Raw genomic sequence first — 27,554 nt, 5'->3', positions numbered from 1 at the left:
AGGGGTGGAGGTGGGGGAAGCTGTGGGGGAGGTGGTACAGGGGTGGACGGTACTGGGGGGGAGGCAGTACCAGCAGGGATGGGGAACTGACCACTGTGGGGACAGGCTGGTTGGAGTACTTTGCCTACGGGTGGGGCAGTCAGGCTGCTGTGGTGGAAGGGGGTGGTGCAGCGCGAGGGTTTGCGTCAGGGAGGGAGGCAGGCCAGTTGGGGATTCAGGCTGCTGTGGACAGTGGTCAGGGCCTTGTCGTGGGAGGGTCTGGGCCTGTGCTAAGTAGGGACTCAGGCTGCTGCAGGGGTGGGGACAGCCAGTTCCGGAAGAGGCCCTTCTGGCCAGTGAGGTAGGGCAGGGCCAGTGAAGGAGGCAGATGGAGCCGCCCCCCCCCCCAGTCCAGCCTAACGCACCCTGAGTCCCCACAGCCCACAGGGACACAGATCCCGGCTTCCAGGAGCACTACTTTGAACAGCTGCTGGACCACTTCAACTTTGAGAGGTTCGGCAACAAGACCTTCCGCCAGAGGTTCCTGCTCTTAGGTCTGCTTGCTGGTGGGCAGTGGGGGCCAGGGCAGGGACTCAGGGTGACCCAGAGGGCAGGGCCATCGACACTTGCAAGAGTCCCCCGCGGGGAGACCCCCGTGGGCTGATCCCTGCTTGCCTGCACCCACAGAGAAGTTCTGGAAGAAGGATGAGGGCCCCATATTCTTCTACACGGGGAATGAAGGAGACGTGTGGTCGTTTGCCAATAACTCGGGCTTCATCTTGGAGCTGGCGGCCCAGGAGGCGGCCCTGGTGGTCTTTGCAGAGCACGTGGGTATCAGGCTGGGGTCCCCAAGGGAGGTGGTCCTGCGGGCAGGTGGGTCACGGCCGACCATCATCCACAGCGGTACTACGGGAAGTCGTTGCCATTCGGCCCAGAGTCTACACATCGCGGGCACACAGAGCTGCTGACCGTGGAGCAGGCACTGGCAGACTTTGCTCGGCTGCTGCAGGCCCTGCGGATGCACCTGGGGGCCCAGGACACGCCTACAATCGCTTTTGGTGGCAGGTGGGCCTGTGGACAGGTCAGACAGGGCCAGCTCCTGTGGCTGGTACTGCCCACTCTGGGGCACATGCTTGACCAGCACCAACAGCCCAGCTCTACCCTTTGCTTCCCCCCAATACTGAGACTGAGGGCACGTGGGGTCCTGGGATTCTCTAGCTCACCATTACCTGACTCTTCAGCCTCACAGGCTGTCTGCTTCCCTAACCCCCTCCCACTGGCCCACATGCCCTATTTTAGGATGGGGAAATTCCTCCACTGTTGACCTAGAGATGAATGACCGTGGCAGGTGGGCATATCTGGGTGCCCATGCGTCTGGGGAAGTTCATAAAATTCTTCTTGGGGCATCCACATGCTTCTGAGGAGAGAGAGAATGTGGGGACTGAGAGTAGGGAATCTCAGGGGGAAAGCGGGGTGGTGTCCAGGACTGGGTGCATGCCCATCTGTGACCTGTTCTCCACATTATCCATGCCCAGTTATGGGGGCATACTAAGCACCTACATGCGGATGAAGTACCCCCACCTTGTGGCAGGCGCCCTGGCGGCCAGTGCGCCCCTCCTCGCAGTGGCTGGTCTTGGGGACTCCTATCAGTTCTTCCGGGATGTCACCACTGTGAGTGAGGCCCTCAGGCCTGGGAGGCTGGGGGACCACAGGGGAACTGAGAATACAACAGTGATTTCTACTCTGCAGGACTTTGAGGACCAGAGCCCCAACTGTGTCAAGGTTGTGCGGGAAGCCTTCCAGAAGATCAAGGACTTATTCTCACAGAAAGGTGAGGTGGGCCACCCTCCAGCCGCCAGTGGCCCCCTAGGCTCATCTGCAGCCTTGGTTCTCACACCTTCCAACAGATTATAACACTGTGGGCCAGAAGTTCGGTGTCTGCCAGTCGCTGTCCGACAAGGACCTGCCCCAGCTGTTTGCGTTTGCAAGGAATGCCTTCACAGTGCTGGCCATGATGGACTACCCTTACCCGACTGACTTCCTGGGCCCCCTTCCGGCCAACCCCGTCAAAGTGAGGGCCGTTGCTGGGAGGGGGCCAGACCCTGGGATCCAAGGGGCAGGTTGCGGTGAGGGGCTGTTGGCTGAGAGGACCCACTCCTGAGGAGCCCCTTCCTCCCAGGCCGGCTGTGATCGGCTGCGGGAGGAGAGCAACAGCATTGCGGGGCTCCGCGCACTGGTGGGTGAGTCTGGGTCAGGAAAGGTGGACGTGCTGCCTCCAGGGGGTGGGACTGGGGCACTGCTCAAGGGATCTCTGGAGTCCTAGAGAAGGATCCTTGTCCCCTCAGGCACACAGACCTCACGTCCCACAGGGCATGACCCTTGGGTGAGGCAAGGGTGCTTCCTGGGGCCCTCAGCACAGTGCCCTCGCACCCCCCTCCCCAGGGCTGCTGTACAATGCCTCGGGGTCCGAGCCCTGCTACGACATCTACCAGCAGTACCGCAGCTGCGCAGACCCCACGGGCTGCGGCTCGGGCAGCGACTCACAGGCGTGGGATTACCAGGTAGAGGGGACTGGGGTGGGCCAGCGCTGGCCGATCTCCATGCCATGGCCATGCAGTCGTGTCTTGACCTCTTGGGTGTGTGCCCACAGGCCTGCACGCAGATCAGCCTCACCTTTGCAAGCAACAATGTGACGGACATGTTTCCTGAGCTCGAGTTCTCGGAGGAGCAGCGCCAGCAGTACTGCATGGAAACGTGGGGCGTGTGGCCTCGATCTGACTGGCTGCGGACCAACTTTGGGGGCGCAGGTACGGCCGGCGTGGGGCAGCACCCTGCCTACTGCATGGGGTCGGCCCTACCCTGTCCCTGTCAGGGCCTGATGCCCACCTTGACCCTAAGAGCAGACCCTGACCGCCACCCACTCTCCCTGTGGCCCCCTCATTGCCCTGCTCTTTCAGACCTCAAAGCCTACAGTAACATCATCTTCTCCAACGGTGACCTGGACCCATGGGCAGGAGGCGGGGTGAGTGCGGGGCCTGGCTGAAGGGACTCTGCAGGACTCATTTTGATTGCTGACCTGTGACTTTTCAGACTGCCTCCATTATCCTTGGCTGGTGCCAGATTTCTGCCTGTTTTGCTTCTCTTCCTGAATTGAACCTGGGTGTCCACCCAGTAGCTGCCCTGTCCTGTCTGCTGTGTGCTGTGGCTATGCACTTCTGTTACAGCTTTGGCTGGACTTGAGCTGGGCTGGACAGCAGTGGATGTTCTTGTCAGCTCATGTATTTCTCTCAATGACACAGATACACAACAATCTGAGCGCCTCAGTCGTTGCTATTACCATCGAGGGTGGAGCCCACCACCTGGATCTCAGGTACAGTCCCACCCCGCCATGGGGTCGGGGGGACAAGACTGTCTCCACACTCTGTTCTTAGCTTCGGTGGTAGGTGCGTGGGCTCACCATCTGGCCTTGCTCTTCAGGGGGTCCAACCCAGCAGACCCTGTGTCAGTCATGGAGGCCCGGAAACTAGAAGCCACCCTCATTCACGAGTGGGTGAAGGTGGCCAAGTGGGAGCTGAGCTCTTCCTGGCCTCAGTAGGCCCTGGGCTGCACGTCCTGTGCCTGTCACCAGAACGGCAGCATGGGAAAAGCTGTGCCCCCCCCCCAGCCCCTCTCCTTGCAGGCTGGTGGGATTGACTGAGGGAGTGCCCCACCCCAGCCAAGGCTGGACCCACTTGAGGGAGGCGGGGCTCCTAATAAAGCTGCAGGGTGTTGGTCAAGAGCTGCTTCTCTCTGGGGAGGGACGAGTGGCCCAGGGCCCTGGATACCAAGTCGGCAACTGATAGGCTCTGAGCACCCTGGGAGGGAACTTGGCACCTCCCCCTTCCCTACAACCCCAGGTGCACCCCGAACTTGGGTGCTGACACCCACCAGCCACACGTTCCACTTCTGCCCTTCTTCCTGGGGCAATGAACACACACGGCAAGCTCCTGAAATAAGTGATCCGTTTAATAAAACATAGAATCCGGAAGTCTAGCTTTTGGTCATCTAGGATAACAGGACACTCTGCTGTGTGGGGTGAGGCTGCAGCTGCACAGGCAGGCACCCCTGTGAGCAGCATGTGCCCCAAGGCTGGAAATGGGTGGCTTCACTGAGACAGTGCAGATCCACTGAGGCTCAGGACCGAGACTGAAGGGCCACCCCATGTTCTGTGCAGGAGTCACCCCTCCACACAGTGACCAGCAGTCTGCTGCACTCAGGCACAGTCCACAGAGGACAAAGGGTCTGGTGTGTAGGCCGCTTTTACACCGGGGTGAGGCTAAGGGAAGGGCAGACATGGAAGGGGCCAGCTATATCACTCTCCAGGGTCCCTGTCCCAGAGAGCAGGGACACAGCCCGACCTGGAGGTCATGGCCACATCCAAGGCAGTTCCCCATCCCACCCACCTGGGTGCAGGGCCTGGCAGATGCCCCTCCACATCTCTGCCCTGAGCATGGCAACAGCACTGCCCTCCCCACCCCCCACATGCTCTGGACATGGTCCACTTGGCCTGTTCAAGAGCAGATCCTTTGTCCTGCCTGGAAGGGCCCCGCTCGGCTGGGCAGCTGGGAATCCCTGAGTCCGACGTGTAAACACGAGAGCCAGCCCTGAGCAGCTCTGAGCACGCTGTCCCATGGAGCACAGACACCACAAGGCCCACAGGCTGGATTCCCACAGGCCAGGTGGCTGGAGTCGGCCTGTGTCCTGAGCCCTGCAGACCCAAGGTCACAGCTTTGGAATCCCATCACAATTCATGTGGTCTCAAGGAAGGAGGACAGGGCCACAGGGCTGGGCACCCAGGTCAACGCACACCTGCTGTATTTATGCTCCCACGTTCCTGTACCTCCTGGTCTGGAGGTGCAGATGGGAAGGAGCCCAGAGCTGCTGCCCCGAGACCAGTGACTGGCCCTCAGAGCATCTACATAGCTGCCCACTGGGCAGCATCCCAGGCTGACTGGGATCCTGAGGGCCGACATGACCAGCGGGAGTCCCACGGTAAGGCTGAGGACGAGACTCCGCCCACGGCGCGTCCAGCCTCCCAGTCAGGTGGCCTTTGCCCACTGCTAGTCAGGGTCCCTGGGCCCTATGTCACAGTCCAGATGGGCAGGGGGTGGGCCTCTGTGTTGAACACGTAGGTGTCCAGGCTGAGCAGATTTGGGTCATCAGAAAAAAGCAGGTACAGGTATTTCAGTGTCTCCCCCAGAAAGAAGCTCTCCATCTTGTCCCTGGGGTCCGGCTTCTGGGGATCCTGGACGTTGTTGATAGAAGAGTAGCCACCTGTGGGGACCTGCGCAGGCACCAAGGCCAGAGTCAGCAGCTCTCAGACACCCCTCCTCCCGTTTTAGACTGGGCCCTTGGAAAACGCCAACCTTCAATGAACTTCCACCCCCCACAAGCACCTAACCCCAAATGTGTCCACCACCCCGAGCGTCCATCCCTCATGAGCTATCCAAGTGTCCCAGCATTCCGTGAGTGTCCCCCAGCCCGTGGGCATCAGCTCTGCAGGGTGTCCACACAGCTCCCTGAGACATCTGTTCTCGCATTTCTATGCCCACCTCACCCCCCGAGCATCTGCACAAGCGGCCTGGCGCCCACAGGCCTGGAGCCTCACCCTGGTGTAGGCGTTGAAGCTCTGCAGGATCTCCCAGCCCCAGGCCTGGTACTTGCTGTCCCCGGTGAGGCGGTACAGGTAGAACAGGCTCTCCACCGTCTCGGGCCTCAGCAGGTTGTGCCTGTCTGCTGGCTGTGGGGAAAAGCTGCCTCAGAGCTGGCACTGGCTCCTGGGCGTCCCGTCCCGGGCGTCCCGGGGCTCGAGAGCTCACCTTGACCTCCACGTCCTGGTGGCCCTCCTGGGCGACCATGTTGAAATGGGCGATCTCCGGGCTCAGCCCCGTTTTCATCTGGCGGTTCATCTGGTAGCAGGTTTCCATGAGCTCCTTGGCCAGGACCATGTGCTCAGCGGGCAGCCCGTGGTGGGCACCCAAGGCCAGGGTCCCGGGCAGGAAGCACACCAGGTGGTCCTGGAAACCAGAGGGTCCCTAAGCACATGCACAGAGCCACCTGTGTCCACTTGGGAGGTGGAACTTGGACCAGCTCCAGCCGGGCTGCTCTATCACCCGTCCCTCTGCTGGTGTCAGTCTTCCCAAGGACAGGCTGGCAGCACCTGGGCCAGCCCCATCTAGGAGGCCAGGCAGCCCCCAGCACCCCTGCAGTCACCACTCACCATCTTGGCGCTGAAGCGGCCGTGAGCCAGCTCGCCAATGAAGGTGAGCTTGCTGGGCTCCGAGTGCTGCAGCAAGTGCCTCCTGATGCCCTCGATGGCCTCCATGTAGTCTTCCAGGAGCCTGTGGTGAGGCCATGCCTTTAGGACCCAGGGCCCACCCCTGCACCAGGTCAGGGTCCCACACCAGGTCGGGGAGACTCACTGTGTCTCCTTTTTCCCCCCCTGGATCCACTGTTTCAGGAGGTACTCGTAGTAGCTGTCAGCCCTGGCACCCAGTGTAAACACTCCCAGGTGTGTGAAGTGGCCACTGTGGGTGTTAATGAACATAGGGACCAGCCCGTCCTTCTTTCCAGACAACGAATGGACACGCCGTGTCACCTCCTCCACAGCCTCCTGCAATGAGAAGATAGCATTAAAGGGCTGGGGGGAGCTGCCAGGAGCTGGGGGACTACCAGCTGTAGGGAGGGCTGCCAGGAGCTGTAGGGGCTGAAGATGGTGGTGGCTAAACAGGACTATGGGGACTGTCAGGGTCTGTGGAGCTCTGTACAGGGCTGAGTGCAGCTGTGGGGGGTGAAGTGGGAGTGCAGGGGGGCTGGACAGGGGGGATGTAGGGCTAAACTGTAGTGAGATTAAGCAGGGCTGACCGGGGCATCGAATAGGGCTGTGGGGGGCCATGGGGGGCTAAGTGATGTGTGGAGCTGAGCAGGGCTGAACAGACCTGTAGGGGGGCTGTGTGGGACTGTAGGGGGCTGAGTGGTGATGTGGGGAGCTGAACAGGGTTGTTTGGGGCTGTTGGGGGCATGCTGAGCAGGGCTGTGCAGGACGGAGGGCCACCCTCCCAGAACTGATCTACTCTCAAGAGGAGGCAGTGGAAGGACTCTGGCACTTCCTGCCTCTCATCCTGCCATGCATCTGATGGCCCCAAGGGACCAGGGACAGAGCTGCACCCTGGTCTACCCCACCCTGTGGAAGGACGCCAGATACAACTTGGGTCCTGCATGTGGGCATCAGCAAGGCTTGGGTTGTGTGAACCACACACCATCAAAGGCGATGCTCTGAGTGTCTGTGGGCCATGTGAATGGCACATGTTCACTGTCCCTAAGGCCCTGTCACTCACCTCAGCCCCCCTGATGCCCTTACACAAACCGTCACACAGAACAAAGGAGCAAGGCATGGGCAGGTGCAGGCAGCAGTAGATAGTGCTCCACACAGCACAGCCTACGAGGCCAGGCACACTCTCCAAAAAGCCATCCTCCATCTCCAACAGGACAATTAAGGAAAGACCTGAAAGTGAACTGAACAAGAAGTGCTGGACCTGCCCCACAACGCAAGCCCACAGCCACTGCTGAGCCGGCACGCTCAAGGAATGGGGCGCTGGGGGGTTTGAAAAGATGGCGTTCCCTGACTAAATCTAGGACAAAGCAAGAGCAGTGAAGACGGTGGACTGACAGTGTCATTAAAGACACACGGACACTGCATTTTCACTATAAACAGCCACGAAGCCCTGGAGAAGACTGCTTGCTGCCAGCAGCCTTTCCCATCATGCCCAGATGAGTGGATTCTGACACAGTGACCCCACAGGACAGTGGACAGAAGGTTTCTGAGTTTGGAGCTCTCCCGGGAAGCAGACTCCCTCCTTCTCCTGCAGAGAGGCAGGAGGGTCCAAACCACTGCGGTGTGTGTCCATGTGCTGTGCTGCCTGCCTATGAGCCTGCCAGGCCTTCGGGCCTCCTCCTCAGCCTGCCCAGGACACCTGACTCTGCCTCTGGGCTGACTCCTGATGCCTGGCCTCCAGCTGGCCTCAGATAATCAGCTTTCACAGGAGCAGCTGCCTGTCCTCCTGAGTGCTGGCTGGTGGATGTGAACCCCTGACATGATGGTTAGCAGCATCACCCCTCACGTACAACAGCTCCTGACAGCTTCCCCAGGGCGTAAGGGGGAACGGTGCAGCTGCTGAGGGAAGAGCTTGGCGTGTCCTTGAGATGCCGCTGCTCTCCCGAGTGTGCACCCAGCAAGCATGCAAGGATGCAGCAGGACCCGGGCTGCAAGGTGCCCTCCCGCTCTGCTCGCCAGAGACATGGGTGAGAGCCACACGCCCAGCAGGGACTTGGCTCACACTTGGGTGGGCAAACAGCCCTCCCACCTACACACATACACAGAGTGTGGAAAAAACAAATCCATACACGGATAAACACAGCATCACCATCCTACACAAACACAGCCCGAGTGGACAAGACACTGTCCACCTACACACACAAAATGAAGAACCAACCCATACTCGGGACAAACACAGCACTGCCCACCTACACAACCAGCAAGGAGGCAAGAACTGGGCTCCAGTGGGCGCCACAGAGCAACAACCCCAGCGGGACTCGGTGGACGCCCACCAAGGCTGTGCTTCAGCCCTCCCGTGTCACCTACAGGTGTGGCAACGAGGCCCCGAGAAAGCGCCCTTGGCTGCAGGCAGTCTCTCGACCTACCTTGAACTGCTCATTTCCCGTGAGTCGGGACAATTCCCGAAACTCGAGCTGGATGCTGGTCACCTCGGCCACCGTGCTGTCGGAGGTCCAGCGGGGAGGGTGGGCATTGCCAGTGCCAATGTTCACATCAGAGAAGGGGATTTTCGAGGGGGTCTTGAATGCAGGCATCAGACGCTGTCCAAAATCTTTCTGAGGGGAGAGAGCACAGCCCCTTGTTCAGGCCCCATTTCTCCATCCTCTTGGGTCACCTGCGCCACCCACCGAGGGCAGGGAAGATGCTGGAGTCAGCAAGCTCAGGGTCAGCTGTGGGCGCCTCGTCAGACATGCACAGCCTGAACTGAGGCTCAGAAGGGCAGTGATGACAACAGGGAGAGGCCACTCTCCCTGAGCACTTGCAGGTCGCTGGCTACTGCGGAGCGGCTAGGCACTCACGGCTTTCTCCAGGAAGAGGCTGTCTCCCGTCAGGTGGTAGGTGCTTAGCAGCCCCCCCAGGATCCGGATCGTGCTCTCAAACAGGTTGACGTCCACGTCCTTCTGGAACCATAGCTTAGTAGACACCCACCTCCTGGCCTCTTCAAACTCTACAACACAAACAGCGCGGTCACACGAGTGAGGAGCCACTGGCCCTCGCCCACTTCCAGGTCTACCTGAGCCCCGTGCAATCACTCCTGCAGGGTTTCAGTGTCACTTTTAACTCCAGGGGTGAACTCTGTACAGAGAGGAGGAATCACCAATGTGTTAAGTCCACATGGTTTCCAAACAGAGGCCACCACACAGCCTGCTCAGAACACTGGAAGCAAATGTTCCAAATATTCCTTCAGAGGAACCAATGTGGCCTCAGGGGCCCAGCAACAAACGTGGTCAGCACTAGCCTCTAACACAAACGGGCAGTCCTCGGAGAGGGAGATCATGCTTAGAAAGACAGAGAGACAGTGAAGGAGAGGAGGACGCTCAACCCGGTGGACTGACACAGTGACTGTGGCAACGGGCTCGAGCGTGTCAGACTTGAGGATGGAACAGGACAGGGTTCAGATCTGCTGTTCATACTCGACGCAGTAGCACCCATCACCATCTGTCCTGAAGGAGGGGAACCAGGTTGCTGCTGAGGCAGTGACAGTGAAACTCCGTCCCATGTACTCTGGGCCCCATCAGGAGAGGCTGGTCCTCAGAAACAAGACATTGTGCTGGGAAGGCAGAGGGTCAGAGGAGACAAAGACCCCCAACAGGACGGATCGACAAAGCGTCTGTGACAATGGGATCAAGGACGTCGCAGATCATGAAGACAGTGCAGCAGGACCCAGTTCAGATCTGTATTCACAGCTTCAGGTTGCACCTCTGAATCTTACTTGACCCAATGACACTTACCAGCAGCTGCTACAGAGAAAGTCTGGTTCCCTAAAGGTTTACAGCCACAGAAACCAGCTTGTGGGCCATTCCACTGTGTCCCGCAGGACGACCACAGTCAGAACCAGCCTGGGGCAATGCTGGTGAGCCTGGTTTCCTAGACCCGGCACACGCAGCCTAGAACCCACAAGCTGCAGGTCTGGAGCCAACACTATGGAGAGACTTGATCTGCAAATCTGGACACAGCTTTACTGCAGGGGTCAGCCCCACCCTGCCCCTCAGAAGCTGTGGACACAGATGTGATGTAGCGGTCAGCCCTACTCCACGCCCTTAGACACTGTGGACACAGACCTCATGTGGGGACACCCAGACCCCACCCCCGCAGACCCAGTCCAGGCTCAGCAAGTACCTTGGGTCAGGCCCAGAATCCACATGGTGTCCAGAGCATCAACCAGGGTGAGTCCAAGGCCAAACCACTCGCTGAAGGATCTGGACAGGGGCTTCAGCTCATCACGGCCCCACGCATACTTGCAGTAGCCCTTCCACGCGTGACGGAAGGCATCCACCACGGCCTCCTGCCGCTTGTTCGGGGGCGCTGCAGGGGCAACAAGAGCGGCTTGTGGACGTGCCCCTCCCTCTGGTGCCGTCCACACGAGGGTGGTCTTCACTGCTGGGGCCAGGGACCCAGCCCGGAGCTGCCACCGGACCAGAGCACCTGCCCCTGTCCCGTCCAGCTGTCAGGAAATTGCCCATGGAGCCGACCTCGCACTGCGGGTACTGGGCAGACGTCCTGGGCATCCCCTCAGGCAAGCAGAGTCCACAGGGGTGTGGTGAAGTATGGGAAGCATCAAACATTGATAAGGACACCCTAAACGTGTAGCCTCAAGTTCTGTCGAGCCAGCGCCCAGGACAAAGGAGGCTGGTGCCCCTATGGAACCCAGTATCCACACCACAAGGGGCGTGCCCTATCTGGAAGCACAGTGTCCAGGCTGCTGCTACACTGAGGTCCTCTGAACTCAGGATGCAGGGCCTGAAGTGAGCCACCTCGGGGGCTCAGGTCACGTCAGCTGGACATGGGGCATCAAAGGGCCTCCTTCTCTGGGACTCCGCACCTGCTGACTTTTCTCACTAGCCCTCAGGTGCTTGCACAGGACAGTGTTGTTCACCCGAGACAGCCATCACTCAGTAATCCTAACAGAAAAGGAAGCACTGCCCCTTCGCGCCCTCCCTAAGCTCATGGAAGTGTTCAGCTGTCCTTCCAGCATGAACACGCTGCCTGGCACAGCCCACATTAAAGGGAGCGCTCCTCTGCTCCAGCCTCCAAGTCCGTCGCTGAGACTACAGCATGTGCCAGGAGGGTAATTTTTGTTAAGGTTTTGAGAACAACAAAAGGCTGAGTAGTTCTCACAAGGACGGTGAGCACGTTCTGGCCTGTTGGTGAGGTTCCTGCAGTGTTCTGGTCCCCACCCTACACAAGTGCTGGGTTAGTAGTGCAAGGCTGTGGGAGGGCCTGGAGCCCAAGTATCAACGCTCTGTGGACAGACGGTGTCCTCTAGGACTGACGGCCGCACAAGGCAGACAGTGCAACAGTGAAGAATGAACAGTGTCTATACGCCCAACTAGAATGTTCCCAATGAATTACGTCAGGCAAAGCGGCAACTGGACGCCCTGCCCACCCCTGCTGGCTGGTGTGCCGAAGCCTCTGGTCCCCTTCTGTTTCCTCTAGCTGGCTGGCAACTCCAGCTCCAGTCACACTTCCTGGCCCTACACCCGCCAAGGACACTGTGAAAAAGAGAAAGGTACAGCGGATTGTAAGAGCTGGCCTCGAGGGGTGTGCTGGAGAGGAGCAGGCTTTTGTGAGGCTGAGCATGGCCACATCCCAGCTTGGTGCAGACTCACTCAGCCTCTCACATCGGCGCTGTGGGATACTTGCGCAGGTGGTCTCACAGGCCCAAGACCCAGGAAACAAGCCACCTCTGTTGGTTAGAACTGGTGGTTCCTGCCTCCTTCAGAGTGGGGATGACTCAAGGCTGGGCAGTCCTACCCATGGCCCAGCTGTGTGACCCCTCCATGAAGCTATCACCAGCCAGTCTCCTCTACTCTCGTAGCACCTCTGGGCACTTCACTGGCTGGTTCGTGCCCAGACCACCTCTGTGTAGATGTGCACAAGCACACAAGCACCTCGAGCTTCACTGTGAACCTCTCTGAGTTGGTCTGCTGACCACTTCTGCTAACATCCACGGGCTGGCTGTCCATTTGAAATGCCCACAAGCCCTCTTTGCCCCTAGCAGTATGGCTGTGGGTCTGCCTCGGGGCCCCACCACAGCAAGTTGGTGCTTTCCACAGAGGCCTCAGCCTTTCCGTCTGTACAGTGGGCACAGGAGGGCCAGGCACAGGAGGCACTGTGATGGTGTCACCACCCTGTGAGGCTGGGATGTGGACAGGGCTATGATGCTCGCACCGAGTGGAGACTCCTGTGTCCCCAGACAGCCTCCTGTCACTGTGCAGATCTGGGACAGGGTGTAAGGCCCAAAGTCTTCCTGGGGTGGAGTTAGGTGCAGGGGCCCAGCAATTGTGTCTGCAGGGACTTTGAGCAAACACCTAGTCTGCCCGGGCATCACTAGTGCACACTGAAGATACCAGCTGTCCATGAAGTGGAAGAGGCCTCACCTGATGCTCTCTGAGTCCTGGCCTCTGGGGCTGGCCGCTGGGTCTGGACATCCACTCTCCTCGACGGGGTCTCCGTACCCTGCTCAGGCTCGATCACGGCTCCTCTCCAGCTTCAGCAGACAGTGAGAAGTTGCTCAGCACTGTGGTCCCACAAGGACACTGTCCATTTGCACAGGGACCCCAGGCACTGCCCCAGGTGTCCTTGCTGGCCCATTATGTCCAAAGCAACCACAGTCCAGCACCAGCCCCACTCCCAGCACGTCCATCCCAGGGAAGGGCCAGTTCTGGTGGGGATGGCCCAAGGCCCCAGTGCAGAGGGCTCTTCTCAGCCTCGCAAGCAGAGTAGGGCTATGTCCCCCTCAGTGTTCCGCTTCTGCCCCAGGCCTTCTGCCCTGGCTTGTAGGCGGGAACTCCCACACAGCACCCTGCTGGTGGTCATACCCAGGGGGACATACCTAATGACAGTTCTCTGCTGGTGTGGCTCTTCCCCATGGGTATCGCTTAGCTGTGCTCTCCCCTGCTCCACACCATCCTGGGTCCTGGCCTTCCCATCTTTTACCGGGGCTTTGATCTGCAGGCTGGGTGGTGCCCTTCGCAAGTGCTTCCGAGACTTCTGTATTAAGACCACGTCATAAGGGATGCTTGCACAGTACAAAGCTGCCTACAAAGACACACACGTCTACACAAAAGACACAGATGCATGTGTACACACATACTACCCAGATGCACATACATGGACATACACACATACGGACACATACTCACACACAGATTAAGGACATGTGTACGTGCACACACACGAAAACACACCAACGTGGACAAGCGCGCACACACACCCATACACCCAGATACCCATCCATCCAGATGTGTACATGGACCCACAGACAGACACACACACACGGAAACCCACAGAGACACACGGCATACAGACCCACAGACACGGATGCACACCCAAGGATGCAAACATTCATGGACACACACACACAGATACACTGGCCACTCCAGCCCTGAAACAGGGTCCACACTTCAGCTTGGATGTCACAGGATGAACATGGGGCAGGAGGGTCAGATCAAAGACCCTCATGGAAAGACTCAGAGTAGTGAGGCCACCCTTAGGGCTACACCCCCAGCCCCAAGTCTTCACAGCCACTCAGCTCAGCCCTGCTCCCAGTGCTGTGCTACCAGAAACCACAAGGGGCGGCTCCACCCCAGAAACATGCTCTCTCAGAGGCCAGGGACTGGACGTGAGGACTCGGGGTGCCCATGCTGGGTCTGCTCCCTGCTCCTCCTCCTGTACCCTACAATCCACCATCCATCGCTCTCGGCTCCCTTGTTAAGGCTCCTTTCTATCTCAGAAGAGACACCCCTCACAGTAAACCTGCCTCATTATCACAAAGAGCCTTGAGGCCTGGAGGTGAGGTTAGAATCAAAGAGCGCCAACATCACAGAGGGAACCTTGTGCCCAGCCCAAGCTCCCACCTTAAGCCGTGCTGATGTGGCTGGGCTGGGCCCCTCAGTCTGCTGCAGCCTCCACCATACGTGGCCTAAATCCCATGTCAAGAGGGTTAGCGAGGCAGAACACAACCCACAGGGCTCGTCCACATTCTTTACAGAAACAGAGACACCGGTAGAGAGGAACCTGCCTCGCAGAGAGGTGACCAGGAGTGGGGAGCAGCCACGCTGAGAAGCCCCCTCCAGCAGGAGACTACACAGCGGGGCGCTGGCGCCAGCACCCAGAAACCAAGGGGGAGAGCATGTTCCCCAACACCCCCGTGGGGGCGCGGCTCCAGCACCATGAGGAAAACAAAGCAGAGGTCTAGATTGTTTCCAAGTCTTGGTGGTTTCTGAGGTGGGTGCATGTGGGCAGAGCCAGCCGGATCCTGTTTTCACTGACAGCGACAGTATAACTGCAGGGACGTCTGCATGGACAGGAAGTGTGCGTGACCAGGCTGACCATGGGGCCAGGATGGGGGGGCAGGTGTGAACAGAGGGGAGGGAGAGTGCTTGCTTGCACGTACAGGAAGTATGTGTGACTGGACTGACCACAGGCTAGGATGAGGGTCAGGTGTGAACACAGCCCTGTGGTGGGGCCCTGCATGGACAGAAGTATCTGTGACTGCTGGGCTGAGCTGATGATGAGGTGCGGGTGTGAACACAGCCCGGGGGGGACCCCTGTGTGAACAGGAAGCACCTGTGACAGCTGGGTGAGCTGATGAGGGCGGCGACTGTGAGCGCAGTGCTTCACTCATTACAGCAGGCAAGTACAGGTATTTTTTAAAAAACCATGCTCCACCTTTACAAGTACATACAAATGATTCTCCAATGACCATTCTCACTCTAACTGCACTCTGTCACTTGGAGCTGACCTTCTAGAAGGTTTCCATGAGGCCTGAAACTGCTCAGACAGAACCCATCTCTTTTCCCCGGAATCGCCACGTCAGCACCAGAAGCTCCCCTTCAAGGAGGGAAGTGAATGAACACAGAGATATGCTTTGCTTTCAAGCCCGTTGCTCAACATTTACAACGAAAACTGCCAGTCTGGAAGCCCTGGCTTTGGCTATAACCATGGCCTGGAGGCGTCGAGACCTCTAACCCAATGAGAGCAGTCAGCATGCCTCCAACCTCCAGCCAGGACACAGCAGGCCCCAAGTACTTACTCTGCCTTGTTAGGTGCCTGCGAGCTGACCAGGACTCACAGCCACCGTCGAACAACAGATCGGAACCATCCCTGATCCTGCGCCACCCCCAAGATCCTCCAGCCAACTGTTGGTCACTACGTCAACCCATCTCCTTTCAACTCTCCACTCTCCATCTTCCCAGCAGGATGTCCTTTCCCAAGGGTCACCACCCCTGCCTGTAATGAGCACCCCGGCCGCACTTCCTGCAGACAGGCTGGCTTGTTATTCTGGCATCAGTACCGGGCACACCATGCTCTGGCAGAGTCCACCCACTCCTCCCGTGGGAGCAGCTAGAAGCAGCCCATGGAGCGATTCACTGCAACAGCTCACACTAACACGAACCACTTTTGAGATTTTGTTTGCAGGCAAAACACTTTTTTATAAATTTTTATTGTGTGTGTGTGTACCGTCAAATCAGATCTGACTGGTACAGGAGGAGATTGTCCCTCTTTTGCCGGCAGAGCATCTGGTGGATTTGAACCGTGTGCCTCTGGGATTGCAATGCAGCTTCCTGCCACTAGGCCACCAGAGCTCCCCTGGCAAAACACTTTTGTAAATGCTTTACAGCTTTAAATATTCTGGTCATGATCACACAATCTCAACGGTAGGCTGCACCCCCTTTCTCCCATAGCTGATGTGTTCAGATTGCCAGCTCGGCAACTGGCAGTCCAACCCTTCCACTAGCGAAAGCCCACTGCTGCCCAGCTGCCCCTGACCTGTTGTTGGGGGCTGAGGCTCGACTCCTAGCAGCCCTGAGAACAACAGAGCGGGTCAGCCGAGTCCTATGTCCCCTCACAGCGTCACAGTCAGTCAGTCCACTGGACAGAACAGGGCGGCCTGTGCTTTCGGGTCCTCTACTTTCCCAAGCACGTCTTCTTCCACATCCACGGCAAGTCTGTGCGGTAAGTGTCACCACCTTGTCTCTGAGGAGCCCCCAGGGCGCTCTGTCCTGGGCAGAGCTGTTCTAACCCGCAGTGACCCTGACGCTGCCCTGAGGCAGTGGTGGTGCCTTCAGATGCACGGTAAGGCTGCTAATCGGAAGGCGGACGGTTCAGAACCAGCACTCTCACCAAGAACGCCCAGCCTGCCTGCGCCCAAGCACATGGCCTTCCCCCAGGGTTATCAGAACCTGTGTGCTCCTGGCCCCCAGGTGACCAGTTCAGCCATAGGTGCGACTTCCTCCCAGCAACCACTGCTTCACCTCGCTCGCTTTTTTTATTATTCTGGGTCACCACCCCTTTACCGCCTTTCAAGCCTGGTACCCTGCATTCCATGGAAGTGTGTTCTGGCATTAAACCTGGGTGACGGGGACGTGGCCTCACCCCGCTAACCCCAGCACTGGTGCTGCCTGCTCTGCTCGCTCCCAGGCTCTGTGGAGGCAAAGAGAGGGTGCAAAGTGCACCTCAGCTGCTCTGCAGTTCACTGTCCCTGCTGGAGTTCGAGGAAGGGCAAATGGGGGGCAAGGGGCAGTGTGGGGAAGCCAGCCCCCCATCAACCTCACCTCTAGATGTTGCCAGGTTGCCCCGTCACCAGCGTGTCATGCGGGACAGGCCTGCATGTATCCAAAACCACTACCCAGCCCTGAGGGGCTCACCTGCGCTTCTCCTGAGGCATGAGCAACAGACCCTAAAGCAGGTACCCCAAGGTCTCATCCCCCCAGGGCCCCGCCCACCCTGGAGCACTACCACCAGCGCAAGCTCTCACTCGATACCTAGTGACCACTCTCCCAGAGCAGCACTTTCAGCCCCACCGCTCCCTCTTGAAGGCTCTGCCTCCCCGCCCCCCTCGCTCCATCCCCAAGTCTCCACGGACATCACCAACAGGGCTGGGTGGATCCACATGGGAGCACTGATGGCCCCAGGCTCCAGGTCCATCAGCTAGGGGTCTCCCTCTCTGTATCACACCCAGTGTCACCTGTGCAGGTACATCGCAGCCAACGAGGCAGTCACAACTGCCTGCAACACGTTCACGCTTCTCCTGACCACGGCCTCTGCAAAGCCAGCTGCCCCCCAGGCCTCTCAACACCTGGGAGGTCTATGACAGTCTACTCTGCAGGGGACTGTTGGCCACCCTGGACCTGCCCAGTTACTCCTCAGGGTGCCTCCAGTCACGGGATGGAGGAGACGTGTCCTCAAGCACACACCTATTTGTGGCTACCCTGTCATCTGCTCCTCCTACCGGCTCGCACACTCCGAGAGAAAAGAGACAACGCTGACCTTGTGCATGACCACACAGACAGAAGTCACCCCAGGAACAGGAACACAGAGCTCACACCATGGATGTTCCTCTTTCCTCAAATCCTGTCTTCAGCCCAACACAGGCAGCAGGCAACATCTTCCCAGTAAACAAACACCATTTATGTTTCAAAACATGCTTTGGGAAATAAACCAAAACCAACAACAAGAACAACAAGAAAGATGCTCTGGGGACCACACGTACCTGCGGGCGGGGCTCTCGGCGGCCCTGGGCAGCACCTGCTGTCTGAGGAGGTGGCAGGACAGGTGGGCTCACTGGTCTCAGCCCAGGAAAGTCAGCTGTCATCCTCTGCTCCTTCAGGGCTAAACAGGGAAACATTTTATCATAGACTAAATGTTGCTGTTGTTACGTGACTCATAGCGACCCTATGCACAACAGCCCTAAACCCTGCTCTCTCCTGCGCCAACCGCACTGCCTCTGACACACCCATCCCGACATCAATCAGTCCCGGCGAGAACTACGACGACAGCAAAGTGCGACATCAATCCGTCTCATAGAGGGTCTTCCCCTCCTGCGCTGTCCCTCCGCCCTCCCAAGCATGATGTCCCTCTCCAAGGACCCGTCCCTCCTGACAACATGTCCAAAGTATGTCAGACGGAGCCCCAGAGCCCGGTTTAACCCTCTCCAGGATGAATCTGTTCTCCTAGCAGTCCCTGGAACCCTCAATACTCCTCTCCAGCACCACGGCTCAAAGGCGTCCACTCTCCTGTCCTCCCTGGTCATTGTCCAGCTCTCTGATGCGTAACAAGTGATTGCAAACGCTAAATAGCCAATAAAAGAAACTAACAAGAACAAAACGGACTTAAGGTGCTTCTTTAAGGACAGCTCCTCCGACTGGACCCAAGCACCTGGTCACAGGCCTTCCCGTCCGGGTCCCTGACTGCCACCCGGAGAGCAGGGGCCGAGTGGACGGCAGCAGTTCAGGTCCACCCGCCCGCAGGACACAGGCCATTTCCCACCCTGCACGCCGGACCCTGGGTGAGACCCGGGGCGTCCTGCCCGGCCACGCCCACCGGGCTGCCCGTGACCACCGGACACCGGCCATTTCCCCTCAAGCTTCAGACGGGAGGTGACCAGAGCCGCGCCCACTCGCCTGGCCTCGCCAGACCAGAGCCCGGGTCCCCCTGATGTGACCCGCAGAGTCCCGGGGTCATCAGGGTCACGCAGCCGCTCCGCGAGACAGAAGGGCCTCCCGCTGCAGACACTGGACGTTGCGGCCGCCTTACCGACGGTCACCGCCATGCGCGCTGGTGGACGGCGGGCCACGGGCTCGAGGTCAGAGGACGACCCGGAGGTCAAGCCCGGGGTCACCGGATGACCCGGAAGTCCAGCCCGGAGGTCAGAGGAAGACCCAGGGGTCAGAGGATGGCCCGGGGGTCAGCGGGTCAGCCCGGAGGTCAGAGGACGACCCGGGGGTCAGGGGATGACCCGGGGGTCAGCTCGGAGGTCAGAGGACGATCCGGGGGTCAGGGGATGACCCGGGGGTCAGCGGGTCAGCCCGGAGGTCAGAGGACGATCCGGGGGTCAGGGGATGACCCGGGGGTCAGAGGATGACAAGGGGGTCAGCGGGTCAGCCCGGAGGTCAGAGGACGATCCGGGGGTCAGCGGGGCAGCCCGGAGGTCAGAGGACGACCCAGAGGTCAAGCCCGGGGTCACCGGACGACCCCGGGGTCAGCGGACGACCCGGAGGTCAGCGGGGCAGCCCGGGGGTCCAGCCCGGGGTCAGCGGGCTCGCACCTGTCCAGTGGTCAGCCGAGGTGAGGTAGGACAGCAGGCCGCAGACGAGCAGCAGGGCGAGGACGAGGAGGACGACGTTCCGCTGCAGCCGCGACAGCTGCTTCCATCTCTGGGCGGGAGAGAGAACAGGACTGAGCGTCCGGCCCGACCTCCGCGCTGGCCGGGGCCGCGGGGCCGGCGGACAGCGGCGGGGTCACAGAGGAGGCCGGCGGCCCCCCGACAGCCCTCCGGCCGCCTCCGCCGGCGAGCGGCCCTCACCCTCCAGCAGGAGCGCCGCCGCCGCACTTTGCTGTCGTCGTAGTTCTCGCCGGGACTGAGCGTCACGGAGATGAAGTCCCGGCGCGGCGGCGGCAGAGACGGCGGGTGCATGGCCGCGGCGGCCACGGAGGGCCCCGCTCACCGACGACGTCAAGAGGCGCGAGTCCGACCGCCACCGAGAGGCCCGCTTCCCCGACACCCGCGGGCAGCCATGGTACCTCGGTCGGAAGGCCTCCCATCCTGCCGCGCCCCCAGTGCGCACGCGCAGAGCCCGCGGGACACGACGCCTGCGCGAACCACGCACGCCACGTAGCTCCGCTGGTTCCGATCACGCATGCGCACGGGGCGCACATGAGCGGTACGCTCACACGCCGCAGCGCTTGCGCCGCCTGCAGCCTCCGGGCCAACGCGAGGCGCATGCGCAGATCCCTCGGGAGCGTGGCCGTGGCCGCCGCGATGAAGCTGGGGCTCTTCCGCCGGGAGAGTGCTGGGTCGTGGCTCCTCCCACTCAGCGGCAGGGCCGGGCTTTAGGTGCCCGGGTGTGGCCGGATGGGGAGACGCCCAGGCGGGAGGAGCGCGGAGGCGGGGTCGGGGCGCCGTAGTTGCCCAGGAGTGGGGACCGGGGCGACCGGCGGTGGGGACCGGGGCGACCGGCGGTGGGGACCGCGGCGATCGGCGGTGGGGGCCTCGGCGAACGGCAGTGGGGACAGCAAGGCTGGACCACCTGGCGGCGACGAGGCTGACCAGACAGCCGACCTGGCCTCGGACCCCGCGCGAGGTCATGGACTCGAGAGAGGACCTGGAGCGAGGACACGGCGAGGGACGACGCGGGCCTGGCCACACGGCAGGTCGAGAAGGACCCTCTCCCATCCGAGGGACCGGCCATGGGGTGCCCTTGTACGTGGTAACCCCTGACAAAACGATCTCATTCTCTTTGTATCCAGGTTTCTGGGTTCGTGGGACTTGGGAGACCCACCCAGATTTTGCTTTATTTTTTTAAATTTTTTTTTGTGTGTACCGTCAAATCAGATCCGACTGGTACAGGAGATTGGCCCTCCTTCTCCAGCAGAGCATCTGGTGGATTCGAACCGCCTACCTCTGAGATTGCAGTCAGATTTTGCTTTAGAAAGTCTTTAATAGGTCTGCGCAGCCCGCTTGGAGAAGCAGGACTCCAGGGTCTGACTAGTTTGCACTGGCCCAGCGCCATCCTCTTGGGCTCTGCCCTGCTCGTGTCACTCTGCACTGTCAATCCAGCTCCTTCCTCCCTTCCACATTACTGAGGAGCAATGCTGTCAGTTTGAAAAAAAAGGTGTGCCTGATTCAAGCCATGGTCTTGCTATGTATCTGAGAGCTGGGCAGTGAATAGGGATGAAAGAATCCGTGCCTTTGAGTTTGAGGTGTTGGAGAAGAGTCCTAAGTATCCTATGAACTACCAAAAGAAGGAACGGTAAAGTCTTGGATAAAGCACTCCTTCGAAGAAAGCATGACGAAGCTTTGTCACACATACTTTGGGCATGGTGTTACTGTTAAATAAAATGAGAAGAAAGAAGCTGGTCCCAAGAAACGAATATTGCGTGCTCTAAGAGGGACGCCAAGTGACCGTCTGACCACGAGGTCAAAATGGCACCAGGGCAGTCAAGGGTGCTTTCTTTTTATAAGGTTTTAGGGAAAACTAGGAAAGATGGTATCTTGCTTGGAATTTGGGATGAGAGTCCTATTAACTTGGGTGTGGGCTTTTGTGATCAGGCCTAGAGCCTTACCAGGATAGTCTCTGGTCTGGTCTCCTTAAACATCATCGGGCCTCCTCAAGGGGTCATCAGGCCTGGGGGCAACTGTGACATTCTTCCTCCATTTAGGAGGGCCTGTTCTGTGGAAAAGGACATCATTCTTGGAAAGCTGGAGGGCCAGCAAGAACCCCTCAATGAACTGGATCGATACAGTGCTGAAACGGGCTGGTGTGAGTGGTGGATGGTGAGGATGGGGACAGCTAGGACAGGGTTCACATGTGTTGTTCACAGGGTCACTATGAGTTGTGCTCAACTTGATAGCACCTGATGACACAAGAAGCCCAGTGATGTCAGTGCAAAGACTGAGGTGCACCTGATCCAGGCTACGGCCTTTTGGATCAATTGCTGAGCATCTGAGAGCTGCACAGTAAATAAGGGTGACACAAGAAAGGATGCCTTTGAGTTGTGTTGGAGAAGAGCACTGAGTAGCTTAATGAACTCCCACGAGAACAACTAGATACGTCTTACAGAAAGTGCAACCAGGGTGGTTCTTACAGGCAAGGAAGGCAAAGCTTTGTCTCACATGTTCTGGACATGTTGTTCTGTTACGGACCATCTAGTGGGAAGCAGCCCAGAGCTGACACTCCAGGGAGTTTTCAGAGCCAGTTAATCATGCCTTCTCCTGCAGAGCAGCTGGTGGTTGGTAAAACGCCAAGCCACCACAGCTCCTCTTGGGCATTTTTTAGGAGGTGCTACTGCTTGGAAAGGAGGTGGTTCAGGGAAAGAGGAAGACTCTGAACAAGACGGACTGACACCGTGACTGCAGCAGTGGGCTCCCATGTGTCAGGGATGGTGGCGATGACACAGGGTCACTGGGTGTCACCTAATGCTGGCTGTCATTGGTGACTAGTGAGCCCTGTAAGCTTGCCCACGTGGTCAAGTTCTTGCTTTGGCCCCGCCCCCTGCTGAGCACCTTCCCCCTACGTTTGGGTTGTTGCCCCAAACACCCATTAAAATGGAATTCCATTTTAACAATGAATAAGTTGTTGCACTCATTTCTATCTTCTACCAGAGCATTTAGGGTTCTTTAAAACATATATCCTTGTGCAAAGTCCAGGCCAGCAGTCTTGGCAGGGTAGAGGGACAGCCCACTCGCCCCTGGTGCTGCCTGGGCCTACACGTCCCAGCAACCCCACCTACTTCTGGGATGAGCCCATGGCTTCCTCAGCTCTCCTGGGTCCCAGGTCTGGAGCACTTCACAGCCTGTGCAGCTCCTGCTCAGCCCCTAGCCCATCCAAAACCCACATGAAAGGCCCTCCCACTTTCCTGGCCATCTCTTCCCAAGCACAGCTCTGTAGCATTCCCAGCCCTATCCTCAGAAGTCCCTGCCTGCAGCAGTGGTTACCAGGGGAACTGGAGTTTTCTGTTCAAAACGAAGTACAAAGGAAGTACAGGAAGAAGAGTCAGTAGACTGAGGTGGGGACCCTGAACCTGCCCCTGGAGAGGCCATCAGAAGGGAGAGCCCATGCCTCTCCAACATCATCCCTCTCTGGCCAAAAACCACCACAGGGGAGGGGTCCAGTCAGCACACTGTTTATTCCGAACAGGCATGAGGACAGGAAGGGCTGTTTTCCAGCTGATGATGGGCTATTATCTCATCTGCACAGGTGAAAAATGACATCATCACCCCAAGGTCAAGTGCTGCTTTGCAATGCTACGATCACATACAGGTTGAGCACTGAGGGCATCAGGGAAGGGTGCCTGGTGCCTCCAAACTGTCCTGCAACTTTAAGGAGACTCCAGTATATGAAGCAGAGAGGCCAGCTCTTTGGTGGGTACTTAGCAGCCCATATCCACTGGGGAGGGGGGCTACACATGAGAGGGAGCTAGAGTGTCTCCAGGAGGGCCTGAGTGGGAAGGGCCTTGATCACAACGACCCTCCTGAACCCAGGACCTCTGCTGGACAGTAGGGGGCTGACGGGTGGGGGCCTAAGGCACACAGTTGACTAAGACTTCATTCATCCTCCAAGTTTCTGGTCTAACAGCCATAAGGCGTCACCTGACGCTGTTGCCTTGCCCTCTTCCTGCACTCACCCTGGGTCCATGGATGCACCCAGTAGGCCCTGAGCACTGTGGTGAGGAGTGATGGCAGAGGGCACAGTGACAGCAGCAGATGAGGTGGAGGGCTGGCCTTCCTCAGCACAGAAGTAGGTGTCCTGTCGAATTCCATTGCGGAGGGTCACAGCAGAACCCTGGAGCTGCCTCAGGCCCCGAGAGGCTGACGAGGGGAGAGGCCAACCCCTGGAGTCCACAGACAAGCGCCCTCCTTGGTCCTGAAATGCTGAGAATCTCCTCTGAGGCCCGCTTCCAGTCTCATCTCCTCCAGGGCTCTGGGATCGGCCAGGAGCAGCTAGTCAGGGCCCTTGGGATCGCAGAGCCTGGGCCTGGACCTCATCCAGCATGAGAGGGGACTGGAACACCCTGTCTCTCAGGAACTCAAGACCCTGCAAGCAAACAGGCCATCGTGTCCTTCCTCCCTCATCAAAGCCTTTCCCTGCTGGCCCACCCCTAGGCTGGATGAGTCTTTCCACCATGTTCCCCGGGCTCTCAGTCCCCTGCAACTTGTACCCACTGTTCCTGCTGGTAAACTGAGGCAACATGTGAACTCGGTACCTCTGCACCCAGTCCTGACCCCGGAAAGCCCAGAGGATTTTTGTGCTCACCTCTCCAGAATAAGACACTAGGGGTGAGATCTCGCAGACAGCTGGGGGGTCTTCACTGTCTGGCAGCCTGGGGCAGGGGACAGCCATTCATTAGTGTCTCCTGCCAAGAAGTCCAGCCAGAGGGTCCCCAGGACCCCAAGGCTGAGCATCAGTGAGTCTGGCCACGGGGTCCCTGGTCCTGCCCCATGCCCCCCTGTCTGGGACTGAGCACCACTAACAGATCTGAACACAGGGTCCCCCTACGACTCCCACACAGCCCTGCCCAGAGCTGAGCAGCACGCGCTTGTCTTTCTCCGCCTTTCTCTTTTTCTGGCTTCTGAGCCTGAAGCCAACCTGCTCCAAGCCAAGTGATGTTCCTCAAGTCAGACCAGAAACAGCCCCAGAATCCTCCTCGAAGGGCCAGGGTGGCCAGCCTGAAGGCGACTACAGCCACTAGGCAAGGCAGACAGTGAGCACGGAGTCCTCCCCCACCCTGCCCAGCTGTCTTCAGAATTCAACAAAGCCCACCCGGACCCCAAAGGCTCCACTCTCACCCTGGTGATGCAGGGAGTAAGGCCCCATGGGCATCCAGGAAGCGGGCACCGGCCTGCAGGGCCCAGCAGTAGTGTTGTGTAAGCAGGGCACGCCGGGCAGTGGAAGGACTGTCCCTGTCAGCAGAGTCTGAGTTCTTCAGCGGGGAGAACTCCTCCTCACGCTGCACCTCAAAGGCAACAAAGTTCCTACAGGAAAAGTCTGTCAGCAGCCTGGCCAGACACCGCGGGTGAGTCATGCCCTGGGTGACCCTAGTCCAGACATGGGGCAAGTGGGTCAGAGGCCCCGGGCGACCCTGATCTAGACGTGCGGGCGGGCAGGCCAGAGGCCAGTGAGCCAGGCATGTGCCCCATGAGCTCTGAGCAGCAGGAGGTGCCTCGTCCTTCAGGGTGGCCTTGACTCATATGCATTGCAGTTACCGAGATTCTGGGGGCTGGCAGGGGTCCTGTACAAGTACATCCTCCCACCCCCGGCCTGCCATCCTGCTCCTGGGGCCCCCAGGAGGAAGGCCAAGTCCTGGGGGCCCACTCACCAACTTGATCTACAGAAAGCCTCCTACCTCAGGTGTCATCAGATGGAGGTCCTGATGGTACCACTGGGGCCCTCAAAGTCCACAGCCCGAAGAGCCTCACCTGCCCCACATTGGGGACTGTTTTCTCTCTGACTCTCTCAGAAAACAACCCTTCCAGAGCGTTCACAGAGCCTGGGCCCACCCCCGACCCAGGGAGGAGGGAGAAGAAAGAGACGCTCTTATCACTGACTTTGCGAACGGAAACACATCGAACACGAACTTCTCCATCTTGATGGCGTTGGGGTGCTGCGGCTTCACCAGGTTCCCTTCCTCGTCCATGTAAGGGACTTTCTTGATGGCCACATGAAGCTTCAGCAAGGGTTCAAACTCCCTGGAGCCGGACGGGGCGATGGGTGAAAAAGATAAAAATGAAAGTCAGATGGGTCACGCCCAGGATCCCCCACCTCTCACAGCATGCCAGGCAGAGCGGGCAGGCAGAGGCACCCTGGTCCACAGGCCTTGGGAGAAGGCAGCAAGGGAGGCCTCCTTCTGCACCGAGACACCAGGAGCACAAGAGGCGGAAACAGAGGTTCATCAGAGTCTCTGGCTGGTCCTGAGCCGACAGCCAGGCTCTCAACATGGCACCCACAGCAGACACCTCCACTCACTGGCCCTGCATCTGCCCACCCCCGGCCCAGCCAGCAGCCCTGGCCATGCTCCCAGTCCCCGGGCTGCCCACCTGGTGACCGTGTGCAGGAATGCCCGGGTGAAGAAGTGGTTGCACACGTTGCCTGCACTGTAGAGCAAGCGCCCATCAGGTGCTCGCAGCTGTGTGACCTCTGGGCTGAGCTCGCTGTACTCCACCACCTGGGCCACGCCATCCACCTGGCACACCACGCCCACAGGTTCCTGGGGGTAAGCCTTCTCCACCACCTGGAGCCAAGACCAGGTAATGGGTTCCCAAGGTTGGGGCCAGTGAGCAGGGACCCAGCAGGCAGGGGTTCGGGCCAGGGGGCCAAGCTCACCTTGGCACCACAATCTGCACCTTGCAGCACACAGAAGCCAATGAAGACGGGGTCTGCCAGGCGCACCAGGATATTGTCCACGCAGTACACATGCACAAACTCCACGCCTCGAAGAGCCATGTCCTCCAGCACCTGGTGGTCCACCAGGGCAGAATACAGACCCCCATTGCCATCTACAAGGGGAAGAAGAGGGCTCCCAGATCCAGAAAAGAAGAGGACAGCTAGAGGCCACCACCCCGCCCTCCAGGGCACACTCAGGCCTCTCAGCCTCCCAGCCTGCAGTGCCACCATGATGCGGGCTGGGCCTTACCTGGGGCCATGGCGACCTTGTCTTTTCGCTCCAGGATGGCCCGGCCATCAAAGGTCACTGCAGGCAGCATGCGCTGTTCAAACATGACCACATTGGCAGGGTCCAGGTGGAAGAAATGATGCTTTCTGAAGAAGTCAACTGTGGGCCCCAGAGTGAATTCGCTTGTCATGATGTACCTACAGGCAGGTGGAGGCTGTCTCAGAAGGGCAGCGCAGGCTCGGGGGGCGGGGCCAGCACTGAGTCCCCCACTGGCAATCGGCTTGGAAGTTGGTCTGATGGGCTCAAGGCTCTACCCAGGGCTGAGCATGGGGTCAAAACTGGGTTGGTGTGGTGGAGGGCTGGAGTTCTATGACGTGTGGGCTGGAGGGCACAGGGAGGTCGCACCAGGGCACAGTACAGCGGGTCCCATATCGCTCGCTGGCTAGCTGCTCCACACGCCGAATGCGCTCAGCCTGCAGCTGGTACAGGGTCTTCTGGCTAGGCAGTCCCACCTGGTACATGCCCTTTGGGTAGCTCACGCCAAGACGAGTGCCCTGTCCGCCAGCCAGCAGCAGGACAGCCACTCTGTTCAGAGCAATCTGGCGGAAACCTGGGGACAGAGAGCAGCAAGCGGGACTACCGGGGTGGGGGGGGGCGGGCTCACTGCCACTCCTCTTTAGACACCTATGCCCTGGCTTCTGGACTCTGGTCGGAGCAGCACAGTTCAGTTAATGACCCAACATCCTCCCAGTGTCCTGCTCTTATCACCTGGAGGAGGCCCTGAGGGTGTCCTCGGCTCCCTGCCTGGGCCTTCAGGGGGCACCTGCCCCCCTGCCAGCCCCGGCCGGAGGCCCGGAGTGCCGGCGCTGGAGGCGCCAGTAGCGGAGCGAGGCCAGGGGGTGCGCGGAAGTGCCACACCCACCGGCGGCAGGGTGGCACGTGAGGCGGCGACCTCGCCACGGGGCGCGGCGAAGCCACTTCAACGAGTGGAGCGCGCCCCGCCTTGCCCCCAGCCCCCACGGGGTCCCGCCGCGGCTCGCAGACACCACCCTCTTCCCTACCTTCGTCCTCCCAGCGCCGGCGCGCG

The 27,554-nt window shown here is 59.3% G+C and overlaps 3 protein-coding genes across 3 annotated transcripts in view; 1 reads left to right on the top strand and 2 right to left on the bottom strand.

Annotated features, from left to right (window-relative positions):
- DPP7 (dipeptidyl-peptidase 7) overlaps positions 1-3,574 on the top strand; it is a 3,930-nt gene extending 356 nt beyond the window's left edge. The window contains exons 2-13 of the mRNA XM_006900659.1: positions 420-533; positions 667-806; positions 881-1,044; positions 1,515-1,650; positions 1,729-1,810; positions 1,887-2,050; positions 2,159-2,219; positions 2,422-2,540; positions 2,630-2,786; positions 2,937-3,001; positions 3,279-3,349; positions 3,457-3,574. Of these exons, the coding sequence (XP_006900721.1) occupies positions 420-533; positions 667-806; positions 881-1,044; positions 1,515-1,650; positions 1,729-1,810; positions 1,887-2,050; positions 2,159-2,219; positions 2,422-2,540; positions 2,630-2,786; positions 2,937-3,001; positions 3,279-3,349; positions 3,457-3,574 (1,391 nt within the window). The remainder of the gene's footprint in view (positions 1-419; positions 534-666; positions 807-880; positions 1,045-1,514; positions 1,651-1,728; positions 1,811-1,886; positions 2,051-2,158; positions 2,220-2,421; positions 2,541-2,629; positions 2,787-2,936; positions 3,002-3,278; positions 3,350-3,456) is intronic.
- A 1,524-nt stretch (positions 3,575-5,098) lies between these two features.
- On the bottom strand, positions 5,099-19,772 carry MAN1B1 (mannosidase, alpha, class 1B, member 1). The gene is made up of 13 exons (XM_006900658.1): positions 19,662-19,772; positions 19,404-19,512; positions 17,850-17,968; positions 13,188-13,393; positions 12,733-12,842; positions 10,472-10,657; positions 9,151-9,299; positions 8,719-8,907; positions 6,471-6,631; positions 6,239-6,359; positions 5,838-6,035; positions 5,627-5,758; positions 5,099-5,302 (listed from the first exon to the last, which is right to left on the bottom strand). Exons 1-13 carry the CDS (start codon positions 19,770-19,772, stop codon positions 5,099-5,101), a joined length of 1,995 nt encoding a protein of 664 aa, XP_006900720.1.
- Positions 19,773-23,802: 4,030 nt separating this feature from the next.
- On the bottom strand, positions 23,803-27,544 carry UAP1L1 (UDP-N-acteylglucosamine pyrophosphorylase 1-like 1). The gene is made up of 9 exons (XM_006900657.1): positions 27,529-27,544; positions 26,873-27,077; positions 26,489-26,664; positions 26,179-26,351; positions 25,893-26,086; positions 25,404-25,544; positions 24,645-24,830; positions 24,112-24,178; positions 23,803-23,892 (listed from the first exon to the last, which is right to left on the bottom strand). Exons 2-9 carry the CDS (start codon positions 26,986-26,988, stop codon positions 23,803-23,805), a joined length of 1,143 nt encoding a protein of 380 aa, XP_006900719.1. The 5' UTR covers positions 26,989-27,077; positions 27,529-27,544.
- Positions 27,545-27,554: the final 10 nt, after the last annotated feature.

The sequence above is a fragment of the Elephantulus edwardii genome, unplaced genomic scaffold, assembly GCF_000299155.1.
Source record: "Elephantulus edwardii isolate Elephantulus edwardi_28Jun2011 unplaced genomic scaffold, EleEdw1.0 scaffold00289, whole genome shotgun sequence".
Lineage (NCBI taxonomy): Eukaryota > Metazoa > Chordata > Mammalia > Macroscelidea > Macroscelididae > Elephantulus > Elephantulus edwardii.
Note: the sequence above shows the minus strand (reverse complement) of the source record. Positions and strands in the feature narration are given on the sequence as shown.

Excerpts from the sequence above, each read along its gene's own strand:
- UAP1L1 (XM_006900657.1), bottom strand. The coding sequence starts at position 26,988 with ATGTACCAGGTGGGACTGCCTAGCCAGAAGACCCTGTACCAGCTGCAG. Across the intron at positions 24,831-25,403 it reads GATGTGTTTCCGTTCGCAAA|GAACTTTGTTGCCTTTGAGG; the intron begins GTCAGTGATAAG and ends CTTTTCCTGTAG. Across the intron at positions 23,893-24,111 it reads TAGTGTCTTATTCTGGAGAG|GGTCTTGAGTTCCTGAGAGA; the intron begins GTGAGCACAAAA and ends GTTTGCTTGCAG.
- MAN1B1 (XM_006900658.1), bottom strand. The coding sequence starts at position 19,772 with ATGCACCCGCCGTCTCTGCCGCCGCCGCGCCGGGACTTCATCTCCGTG. Across the intron at positions 19,513-19,661 it reads GGCGGCGCTCCTGCTGGAGG|AGATGGAAGCAGCTGTCGCG; the intron begins GTGAGGGCCGCT and ends TCTCCCGCCCAG. Across the intron at positions 8,908-9,150 it reads GCCTCTTCCTGGAGAAAGCC|AAAGATTTTGGACAGCGTCT; the intron begins GTGAGTGCCTAG and ends CTCTCCCCTCAG.